The sequence below is a fragment of the Heloderma suspectum genome, chromosome 3 (genome assembly GCF_057233095.1).
Source record: "Heloderma suspectum isolate Gila_16-S chromosome 3, 16-S_ref, whole genome shotgun sequence".
NCBI classification, from domain to species: domain Eukaryota; kingdom Metazoa; phylum Chordata; class Lepidosauria; order Squamata; family Helodermatidae; genus Heloderma; species Heloderma suspectum.
The window spans coordinates 247,877,565-247,890,107 of record NC_139460.1 but is presented as its reverse complement, the minus strand read 5'-3'; the positions used below and the strand labels follow the sequence as shown (position 1 = coordinate 247,890,107).

The 12,543-nt window shown below is 39.8% G+C and overlaps 1 protein-coding gene across 9 annotated transcripts in view; it reads left to right on the top strand.

The window, feature by feature from the left end:
- The window catches only part of ATRNL1 (attractin like 1), a 920,708-nt gene that overhangs the window by 166,468 nt on the left and 741,697 nt on the right, over window positions 1-12,543 (top strand). For all 9 annotated transcript variants that reach the window (XR_014789465.1, XR_014789464.1, XM_084846134.1 and 6 more), the window contains 2 exons: window positions 1,283-1,437; window positions 11,425-11,509. Coding sequence is in view for 7 of the 9 variants with exons in the window: in XM_084846134.1 (XP_084702260.1) it covers window positions 1,283-1,437; window positions 11,425-11,509 (240 nt within the window). In the remaining 2 variants the exon portion in view is untranslated. The remainder of the gene's footprint in view (window positions 1-1,282; window positions 1,438-11,424; window positions 11,510-12,543) is intronic.

The window sequence follows — 12,543 nt, the reverse complement described above, 5'->3', positions numbered from 1 at the left end:
TCAAAGCTAGTCTAGAGAGTAAACACAGAAAAAGTAAATAAAATGAATGGTTTGATTTACACACACACACACACATGCGCGCGCACACACACACACCTACACACCGCTCCTGCAGACACTTATAGTGTAATCTTGTATATGTCTACAGAAGTAAGTGCCTTTGAGTTCAATGGGGTTTACTTCCAGGTAAGTGTGTATAGGATTGCAGCCATAATCATTATTGCAGCCTTCCCCAACCTAGAGGCCTAAAGATATTTTGGACTATAACTCTCATCAGCCCCAGCCAAAATGGCCAATGGTCAGGGACATTGGGTGTTGTAGTCCAAAACATCTGGGGAGCACCAAGTTGGGGAAGGCTGCATTTCTGTATTTCTATAATATTTTAAGAATATATATCAATACATTGAACTGTAAATTTTAAAATAACTGTTTCTTCTATTACATATTTATTTAATAGATGCATATATTTCTAAATATACACCATCTGTTAGTCAGTTAATACTGTAGTGATTATCATTGCACCTCTGCTACATGAAGGAACTCTCGTAATGCTACAGTCTAAGAAATGATTCTTTTCTTTCCCAAATACCAGTTCAGGCAAGTGAGCTCTTAAGATGCCTCATGGCATCTTCCATTATGGCTGCTCCGGCTGGTTAGAGTCATCACAATAGCACACATTCAGAAATTAGTAGTCTAGTGAGCTCCCAGTCTTGGACGAACTAGTCAGAAACAGCTTTGATAGAAGGTGCACATCTGCTATGGTGTGTAGTATCCTGGCTTCCATATATGCCTGAAGGTTGCCAGGGCCCTGCTGCCTGCACGGTTGCTGCAGGGCTGGTGTCAGTACAACTCTTTTAGCGTCACACCAGAAGGGACCGTATGATATAATTTCAGATATTTAAAAGCTTCCATTGAAAAGCAGGACAAAAGTTTTCAGTTCCTTAAAAGAGAGAGGAAAAGCAATGGATTTCCAAGAAAAGTATAAAGATGTAGGCTAAATTGTACTGTATATTTCCAAATAAAAAAACTAAGAGAATAATGGGGAATTTAAATAAAAGGTTGGATGAACACGTAGCAGGGCTTTTTTAGGAATGGCAAAACGTCTGTAATGTTCCCAAAATGCAAAACCTCACACAATGCAGATTTCAGTATGCTGAAATATCTGTGGATATTTTTTTAAATGCATTTGATTTCTCAGTGCACTAAACATTCTTAATCACTGTTGTCTCTCTCTCTCTCTCTCTCTCTCTCTCTCTCTCTCTCTCTCTCCTTTTTTTAATAGGACAATTTTGAAAGAGAGTGGTTTTGCAAGATATCTCCATTCGGCTGTCTTGATCAGTGGAGTTATGCTAATTTTTGGTGGAAACACCCATAATGACACTTCTTTGAGCAATGGTGCAAAATGTTTTTCCGCTGATTTCTTGACCTATGACATTGGTAGGTAGTATATGTAAGAGTTAATGTCTGAAACTAAAGAACAATATATAAGCACCATTACTGTACTCATACAGTATCCCATTCTAAAGAGGTGCCTTGCTATGTAAGAATGAACTTTTAAGCTGCTTTTTTGGTAAAAGGACAAGCTACATTTTTATTATTACAATGTTAATGGAGTTCGATTAGACATATATTAAGTTGTAATGTTTGGGGGGACAAAACCAATGTGTTATTTATGTGGGCTTTTGAATGTCAGATTTTCCTGAAGACTCACAAAGGGGGTCCTGCTATGAAGTTTTGGGGAGGGGCCATAGCTCTGTGGTAGGAGCACCTGCTTTGCATGCAGAAGGTCCCAGTTCAATAACTGGCATTTCCAGGCAGGGCAGAAAACACTACCTACCAGTCAGTGTTGACAATATTAAGCTAGATGGACCAATCGTATGACTCCATTTAAGGCATCTTTCTGTGTTCCTATGATAGGTTTATTTCATTTGTTGTAGTCTTATCGATTGTTAGCAGGACTTTTTTAGACAGTGATGTAATTCTTCAGTTCAAGGTGACAGGAAGAAGGCACTTTTAAAAAATGGTTGGTGCTGTAAAGGTTTCCAGCTACGTATGTCAGTGTTGGTTTGTAGAATTGGTTTCTGAAGTGACAAGATCACCAACGTACACCAGGAAATAACTATTTTCTTTCAGTCCTCCTGAGCCAATGAAGCTAAGGCACACCATTACGCTGTAGTTGTAAGTTCCCTAAGTCAGCCATACATGGTATTTCCATTGAGTTGTTTCTTCTTCTGACAGCATGAATTATTGATATTTCAAATAGCTTTGAATTTGATTACAACTTTAATACACAGAGTTCTTTATTAATTTGATATGGGAAGAAGTGTCAAATTGTTTAAAAGGTGTAATTTTTATTTGTAGCACTAAATTAAAATGTGTAGGCCCCTTGAGTCCCTTCAATTGATTATCTCTAATGGTTATATTTTCTTGTCACATAATATAGAAACAGTAATCAACTGTTTGTGTACTGGGACAGTCATGAATGTAACAGCAGACACTTTGCATAACTGATCTTTATTTTTTTAGACATTGAAATTTACAATATGCTTTATTTCTAAAACTTTGATGCTACATAATTTTGGCTCTTAGATAATTAAAACACTTAACATATTATCTATAATTTTTACCAGTCTCATTTTCCATGAGTTATTAATCTGATATAATACAAATAGAACAGATATAATTTCTTTCTTTTAAAAATGTGTAAAGATTAGATGCAAGTTTAATCTTTTGCGCCATTCCCTCAATCAGATTAAAATCACATTCCTGCAGTATGCATTAGACATAATATACTTACTAAAAAGAGAAAATAAAATTTCTCACTTTTTAAAATAGAAATGTGTGTGTAAATCAAAGATAAGCAGACTCACTCAAGTCCAATATGTGTTTGGTTCAAAACAGATGGTTTAATTAAGAGAATGTCCACTGAACATTCTTCATAGTGGTTTTTAAAGACTGAGAATTATTTGGCTCATCCTTTAGGTTCCTTTGCAAAGCCAGTGGGAGTCTGTGTAATGTAGTGATTAGAGAGTTAGATTGGGACTCGGGAGATCTGGGTTCTAGTCCCCACTCAGCCATGACACTTACTGGGTGACTTTGGGCCAGTCACTGACTCTCAGCCTAACCTACCTCACAGGGTTGTTGTGAGGATAAAATAGAGAGGACGAGGAGGAGGACCATGTAAGCCACCTTGGGAGCCTTGGAAGAGGAGAAAAGGTAGGATATAAATGTAATAATAAAATTAAAAATGAAATACATGGTATCAACAAATTTATTTATTTATTTATTTATTTATTTATTTCTATACCGCCCAATAGCTGAAGCTTTCTGGGTGGTTCACAAAAATTAAAACCAAACACAATAAACCAATTTAAAATATATAGAACATTAAAACCACAATATAACAATACAAACACAATAAAACCTAGCAGCAGTGCAGGAGTTTAAAATATAAATTTAAAACAGCAAAGCTAAAAGTTTAGAAAGCTAAAATGCTAAAATGCCTGGGAAAATAAAAAGGTCTTCACCTGGCACCAAAAGGAATACAATGTAGGTGCCAGGCGAACCTCACCAGGGAGCTCATTCCAGAGCCGGGGTGCCACAGCAGAAAAAGCCCTCCTCCTATAGCCACCCGCCTCACTTCCTTTGGCAGGGGCTCACGGAGAAGGGCCGCTTATCTTAAGGTCCGGATGATCTTAAGGTCCGGGCAGGCACATATGGGAGGAGGCGATCCTTCAGATAATCTGGCCCCAAGCCGTTAAGGGCTTTAAATGTTAATACCAGCACTTTGAATCGGGCCCCGAAATGGACTGGCAGCTAGTGCAGCTGGAAAAGTACTGGCGTAATATGAGCTCACAGGCCAGTCCCTGTTAACAATCTTGCTGCCCTATTTTGGACCAGCTGAAGTTTCCGGACCATTTTCAAAGGCAGCCCCACGCATAACTCATTGTAGTAATCCAGACGAGAAGTTATCAGAGCATGGATAGGCTATCTCTGTCCAGATAAGGGCATAGTTGGTATACCAGCCTAAGGTGATAAAAAGTGCTCCATGCCACTGAGTTCACCTGTGCCTCAAGTGACAGTTCTGGATCCAAGAGCACCCCCAAACTACGAACGTGAACCTTTAGGGGGAGTGCAACCCCCTCCAGAACAGGTTGAATATCACCTAGCCGGGCAGACGAACCACCCACTAACAGTACCTCCATCTTGTCTAGATTGAGTTTCAGTTTATTGGCCCTCATCCAGTCCATTACCGTGCCCAGGCACTGATTCAGAACAGCCACTGCCTCACCTGGTTTTGATGAGAAAGAGAGGTAGAGCTGGGTGTCATCCGCATATTGATGGCACCTCAGCCCACACCTCCGGATAACCTCCCCCAGCGGTTTCATGTAGATGTTAAATAGCATAGGGGATAAAATAGAGCCCTGTGGAACCACATGGCACAATTGCCATGGCACAGAGCAATAATCCCCCAGCACCACCTTCTGGAATCGACCATCCAAGTAGGAGCAGAACCACTGTAGTGCAGTGCCTCCAACTCCCAACCCAGACAACCTATCCAGAAGGGTACCATGGTCGATGGTATTGAAAGCTGCTGAGAGGTCCAGAAGAATCAACAGGGTCGCACTCCCCCTGTCCCTCTCTCATACCATTATGGGAGAGGGATATACCATACTATACAAATACCATTGAGACAGATCCATTGATCCCAGTATTGTCTCTACTAGGGGTAGACAACCTGGTGTCCTCCCCTAGATGTTTTGGACTGCAATGCCGATAATTCCTGACCAGATGCCAGGGATTGAACCTGGGCTTTCTGCATGCAAAACATGTGCTCTACCACCGAGCTAAAGGCCTTCTTCAACACATAGGGCTTATCTCTGATTTGAACTTGATCTCTCTTACATCCAAAGCAAGAATCATATCCGTAGACCAAAAAGAAAGCTAAAATGAGGGGAGTGATGAGGCTTAAAGGCTTGAGATATCCTGAGCCATTTTAGTCCTTTGGAGTCCAAAATCCAGCCCCCAAATCTGGTGACTAGACCAGCCAAGTATAGAATTCAGCACTCTCTCTAGTGTCTATATAAGACTTAACTAACTGATCTTGTATTTTTCTGCTTAAATGATAGTTTTTGCTTGTATTTCTGACATCAGAAAACACAAAAATAAATTTATTGGAGGGAGGGATTAATTGTAACAGCTTATCAGAGAAGTTCTTAAAAGTTCAAAGGACTGAGCTTTGAAAAGTTCAAAAGATATATCAGTGATGTGTGAGACTTGATATACATAATGACCAATGCTTGACGTGAGGATGGATGTGAGTATGAATTTTGTAGGTACAATTAATTCATATTTGTGATGAGATCTTGATAAGTCAGGCCAGGAGTATAGGTGCAGGATATTCTTCCTCTTGCCACATCTTTGAATGTAATATATTCAAATGACTTCTGTGTTCTATGGATTCCATAATATGTGCATAATATGTAAATGCACACTAATAAAACTCTCTAACACAAACATGCACAAAAGCAGGGACTGTGAGTTGGTAGGTGGCATGGAGAAGAGCTGATCTAAATAGGTTCTGTGTCATGACTATTGAAGCGTATAATCACTCCTGGTTTCTGTCACAGAAGAACAAAATCCAGTGGTACACTCAAATATTTTATTCAAACAATAATGCTCTACCTGGTTCAAGAACAGCTTTTTATCAGGGACAAATCTAAATAATCTTACTTTTCTCTAAGGTCTGATAAAGAAGTTAGAAGATTGTTGACTTATATAGGTTTTGTCCAGAGCTACACACGTAGAGCAATTACAGTTTAAAAACACTACTTGAGAGCAACTACTGCTTTGTCCTTCAGTGATGTTCCCTGCTACTGTAGGGACAACCTTTCTATTTTTTTCATTTGAGTTTCTAAGGGTACAATCCTATGCATGTTTAGACAGAAAAAAGTCCTATAATTCCAAGCATGCCCCAACCAGCCTTGTCTAAACATGTATAGGATTGCGCCCTAAATGTCTTAACTTCTGGAGGGGATAGTTTGTCCTACGATAGATGAAGTAGTAGCTTCCATGTTTGATCAGGCTAGAAATCTAGGGGTGTTCCCAGAACCCCACTTTACTGCTTGATAAGCAGGTGTTAATGGAGGCCAGAAGTTAGTTTTATCAACTTCCGTTCTTATGTAGGCTGTGCCCCATGTCTGGAGAAGAGGGATCTTGCCATGTTTAACCATGTTTATCCTCTAGGGTCAGCTACCATAGTAACTCACTTTGTAGGGTCAGGGGCTGCCCTTGAAGACGAGTTAGAAGTAACTAATTCACAGTGTTGCTGTTCACCTCTTGGTAGAAGCTTGGAGGCTGAAACATATCCAACTTACTCTGCAAAAACTGCACTGGATAATGTTTAGCAGTGGGTGTGGGTACGTGTGAGGGATGGACTTTGTTAGTGACTTCAACTATTAATTTAGCTATTGAGCTAAATTGAATTTTGCTTAATATAAATTCAGGTGCTAATATTAGGCTTACTGAAATGGATACAATATAGTTCCCCTTTTCTGGATGGAAAATCCTTTAGTTAAACTTGCTTTTTAAATTGACTTTATTTTCACTTGGAGTTAACTGTTTGTTCCCTTTGTTAATATCAAAATAGATTTATCAGAGCTGAACCAATTTTGAGGTGAAGTATTCTAATAATGTGTTTTAAGCAAAAGTGAAGAGCGATATTTCCATAAAACCCCTACAAATGGTACCATTTAATAAGAAAAAAATGGGGGCAACTTCTACCTGTGGACAAAAATGTCTGTAGTTATGAGTAGATTATTGACATTCTGTCTCCCAAAATGTAATGTAGCAGCTGCAATGGATTACAGTTTATGTATTTGTGAGTATTTAAAAGTCATAAATTTAGCACTTGTGCAATCTGCAGTAGCAATTAGCTGTTTATTGCTCTAACGTTAGAAAAGCAAAATCATAATGGTATAGGACCCTAATTGCTTCATATAGTTGACACAGCTAACCTTATTTGGTTTTTAAAGCTGTTTGGAGGCGAATCTACTCTTATATGTAGGCTGTGTGTAGAAGCTATACCTGTAGTTAAAATTTATTGTATGCTGTTTCAAACAGACGTGGCTTTATGTCTTGCTGAGAAAAAGGCTCTTTTTATGACCAGAATAAAAACAAGAGATTTATTTGACATGGAGTAGACTGGAAAAGAAGTTTCGCATTCTTGTGCCAAACTTCAGTATTTTATTTGTTGTCTTGCCATCCAGAGCCCTGAAGCATAAAGCAAGCAAACAGATATTTTAAGTCCATGCTGAGTGATGTTACTGGCTATACCCAGACATGGAGGAGCTTCAAGTTATTTTTATTTTTTAGAGAAACTCAATTATCTCAGTCATGTTTATCTGAATGTAATGTAGGCAGAACTTACTCATGTAGTTCTATTCCAGCACAATTCCCATATAAATAGCATTTATAATTACTTGAATTTCTGAAAAACTGGATGTCCCAGAGGTCACTTTGATCAATGAAGCTATACTACATGTGCTAACTCATTTATTTTTCAAAATGTCTGTATTTAGAATATGCATTTAAAAAACGAGATGTACAATTATATATTTTACATTGTCTTAATGTTCACAGTGTTTGTTGAAACAGGTTGCACAGAAGTACAGAAATGATATTGTACCCTATGTTAAGTACATATCTGCTTTGGAACAGCTACACTTGATGTGAATGAATATGTGCTTCATAGAAAAGCTCTACTCAGGACTTTTAAAGCTAAGCAAAACTATTTTTCTAGGACAGAACTCTGTTTGATGTTTAGCACTTATTGAGAAGGCTTGGAAGATAAGAAGAAAGGCTATTTTAAACATGTTTCTTTTTCTTCCTATAGTCTATTGAATAGACCTGCCAGTTTGACAAATAACATGAGCAGGGAAGGAATTATTATATCTGGAGGCTGCAAGGATTCCTTATCTTAAACTTGGCTTTTAATAATGATTTTATGATTTTTCTTCAATGCTAAAGCCTACCTCCTCCCTGCAAAAGAATACAAAAAAGCTGCTGAACTGCCTCCCCCCCCCGCCCCCCGGATCAAATGAAAATGAATGGTGTGTGGCTTTTATTTGCAGGTGTTTATTTGTCCTGGTCACTCACTATACACATAGATCTTCCTCTGTGCTCTAGTAAGCTGTCTGAGACATCCACTGAATTATAGGAACTTGAAGACACTTGAATTTATAGCATAATTGAAAGATCTTGCTGGGAAGCTGCTGTGATAAAATGTCTGCCTTATATGGCTCACATGAAAAAATGTTCCTGAAATAGAAATTAAATTTATAATTGTTCATCACTTTTATTTTCCAATAAATAATATCATTCTCTATCTAAGGCTCTTGTAATGTAAATACTAGAAGAGCATTTGGGGTTACTGGGCACTGGAATATGGGAAATACACAACCTGTTTTTAATATCATCCTCCACTTGTTCTGGCACTTGTGATCAGTACCCATTCATTGTTGGACTATTATCAGTGGCGACACTTCTCTGATGTGTTTTAAGTTGCTCTTTCAGGAAAGTGCCTTCCTGCCAAACATTCTTGATGCTACTCATTACTGCCTAGCAGCAAGATAGTGAAATATTGAGAATCACAACAATCTTGGCAGGATCCTGTCCCCCTATTAGGGATCTAGGTGTAGGTTTTGAGTCAGTCCGTTCTAGGTAAAAGTTCAATACATGTTTCTGTACTGAACCAGTAGGCAGGCATGCTTTTAGAGAACAAGGCTGACACTGAAAAGGTGCATGTTGATTTTGAGGGATAACATGGCCAGAGGCCAGGTCCTTCTGATTTAATGTGGATTCATCAAGCAATGGAGCTAGTAAGGGCAAAGGGAGCACCTAACCTAGCCAACGCTGGGAGGAGTGCTAGCTGAGTCTGTTTTGTGCACTGCTTGCTGTCCCCTGAGATGACGAGCCTCACTCTAAGCTGGGGAGGAGTGCCTGCTCCTCCCAGTGCCAGTCAAGTCCCTTTCTCCATGTTGAGAGAGGCATAGAATTCTGTGCTTCCCCTCAACACAGAGAAAGTGAAAATGGGCAGGGAACGGGAAGGGCACTGACATCATATTTTTCCTCTGTTCCTGCTGTAATCCTGGTTATGAGGTTTCTGTAAGAATGTGCCTTGCGAATATCATTATGTAAGCTGCATGTCAGCTCTATCTAATGTTTTGTTTCATGTTCTATTTTGGTTTTATTTATTCATTTAGAACAGGAATGGGCAACTTCCTCAGCGGCTAGGGAGGGCTTGATCCTCCTCAGCCAAGCGGCTCAGGGCTGGTCAGTCCTGGAGATTATGTCACTGTTCACTCACCCCCACCCCCAGTATCTTGGATGGGAATTCTTTCAGCACTAAAGATTAGGTGAGAACTGAGGTTTTTGTGGACACACAGATACCTCTGGGGCATCTTCTGTTTAATGCTGAGGGGATTGCTGCTAGCCTATAGGGGAGCCCAAGAACAGCTGCTTTTCACCAGGTAATCTTACTCCCAGTCTGCAAGTACCTTTCCAGTGATGTTTTAGAGAGATGCCTCAGAGACCTCTGCATAATCATAGAGGCCTCTGGGATATTTTTCTGTCCCATTGCTTTGAAGGCTGAGAGGCAGGTGGTTCGGAATCAGTGTACAACTTAGAGCTTCCCAAGCACTCCAGTGCTGAGAAAACTGAAAGGTGGCCAGCTGGCTATCATAGGAGTGGTACCTCTTGAGCAAATTTTGGCTCAAGTAGTACTACCTAGGTCTCCCCATGGGAACCATTGTGCTGGCAGACACCTCTCTTGGCACTTGTCAGGCTCCCTGCCACTCCTGATTTCTATTTTATTCCTTAAGATATTGGTTTTTTTAAAAAACTGGAAGCCTGGCATACTGCAAAGTGAAGGCCTGCCCTCCTGTTCCATCTTTTTTTGGATTCAAAAGAGTGTTTTTGAATTTTGGAGCTCAGACCCCACCTCTGCCTTGTACTTAGGCTCTTGGACAAGTTACTTTCCTTTAGTCTCACCAGTTTGCTTTCTGGAAATGACTCTTGTGACCTAGCCATTTTATGAATGAGCAAACCCCCATGGCAGCCATTTTGTGAAAGGACCCACAGCACATTATCAAAATTCCTAGTGTGTCTACCGACCCGAAAAGGTTGGGGATGCCTGGGTCTAGCTGGACCAGTAGCAGTATGTAAGCACCACCACTAAGCTAGAAGGTATTGGCCAGCTAGGAGGGGCTGTGGCAGGGTTGGGGAACATTTTGAGGGTGAGTGCTGGATGGCCACCCTCGAGTCTTCCACAGGCTGACATCATCATTTCATGATGCCAGGCCTGCTGACATCATGACTCAGTCATTGGTCAAAGCACTGGCTGGAGCTTCTCCAGCCAGAGTTTCAGGCAGCAGTTCAGCTTTGCTGCGTGCCGACTTTTCCCACCTGGGGAAAGCCCATGCTCAGTGAAGCCAGCTGCCTAGCCAAGGCACCATCTGGAGCTTTAGTTGGGTTGGCTTTGCCTGCCCCGCACCTCCATGGTTCAAATCTTGCCTCAGCCACAAACTCACCAAATGGCTACCTTAGCCAGACTAAAGAATTGTTGCCTCAGATCCCCATCTGCAATAAGCAGATAATAATACTAACCTACCTTACAGGGTTATAATCAAGTTTACATGAAGATAATGTTGTACTGCCCAGTCACTGAGGTCATCAGAGAGTATCCTCCTGGTTCCGTATGGATCTATGGCCCAATTAGAGTCCACTAGGAGAAGAGCCTTCAGTGTGGTGGCCCCCTTCCTATGGAATTCCCTGCCTTTGGAGGTCAGGCAGGCGCCAACGTTGTGTTGCTTCCAGCACCTCTTGAAAACATTGTTATTTCAGGAAACCTTTCTTGAGTCACTGGCCATGTTTTTTTTCTTTTTTAATCAGAATTGGGTTTTATGAGAACTCTGTTTCTTTTTTAAAATAGTAATTATTGTAACATGGTGTTTTTATTCTTTATTCTATCTGCTGTTCACTGCTCTGAAATCTTTTGGATGTGGAGCAGTATACAAATATTGTAAATAAATGATAGTAACTAAATAATAAGTAATGCATGTGGAATATTTTCAGCACTTGAAAGCTCAATATAAATACTAAGTTGTTGTTGTCGTTGTTGTTATTATTTTATCATAGTTTATGCTGATTTTGAGATATACTTACCTGAACTTTGAAAGGAAATTCTGTTCTTTTATTTACATTAGTAGCATCCAACAAATGGAAAATTCTTCCGAAACCTAATCTTCATCAGGATGTCAACAGATTTTGGTCACTCTTCAGTTCCCCTAGTTTGTACTGTTGTTGAGATATATTCTCTTGAATGTTAGTAATAGGAACTTGTACACTCTTATCTTGTCTTACTAGCTTGTGATGAATGGAAAACACTTCCAAAACCTAATCTTCATCGGGATGTCAACAGATTTGGTCACTCTGCAGTTGTCAGCAATGGGTAAATACACATTTCTAAAACAGTCAAAAGAAAATAAACTTATTCTAACACATTCTCTTCAGGGTATTGTCAGTACTTACAACTGATGTTCACTATTGTCTGGGTTGTCATTGGCTTATGAAACCCAGTGTGGTGTACTGGACTTACACTGCGGAGACCTGAATTCATTCAACCACACAACTGACTGGGTAATTGGGAGGCCATTCAGATCTCTTGTCCTGCCCTTCAGAGCAGTGTTGATCAGGAGGAGAAAATGGGGAGAAGAACTCCTGTATTACCAGACAACTTCTTTGGTTTGAGGGAGTGCTCTGCCAATTTTGTGCACCTAACTAAGAGAGAAAGAGAGGTACAAAAATGGATGGATAGAATCTAAAAATCTGGTACTATGTTATGCGGCATCATGTTAAAAAGTAATTGCTGAATGATTCAATACCCCTTGGTATATCTTGGAAAGTTTGTGTTCAAATATTATTAGCTTGTTTACCTACAGGAAAAAATGATTTGTATATTTTTTAACATACATAAGACTGTTGCGAGCAACTTAAAATCTATACCATTGATATAGTAGTATATCAAACAGTGCTTGAAGTGTGGGCTGGGAAAGGAACTGGGATGATGTTATTTCAAATTATGCTTGACTCAATTTAGCCCGTGCTCCATTCACTTTCTTTATAAATGTGTAAACTATTTGTTAACAAGCTTGAATTAGTACATTCACACTTTGAAATAATTACAGCCAATTATCAATCATTACCATGAAAAGAATAGTTACTATAAATGTTGTCAAAGCCATTAATGAATGTGGCCTAATATTAGGCATGACGTACCTTTAAAACCTTTCCAGATACTCTCACTCTATAATTGTGCGCAATACAGAGGCAAGCAGCAGTTGGATAGACAGCTTCCTCTTGCTTCAAGGCCTGAGCCCAGCATAGTTGTCTTAAAAAGTGTCTGTCTCTGCAATGCCTGCATCTCTCAAATCCACAAACATCTCTGTTGTTGTTCAGTCGTTCAGTCGTGTCCGACTCTTCGTG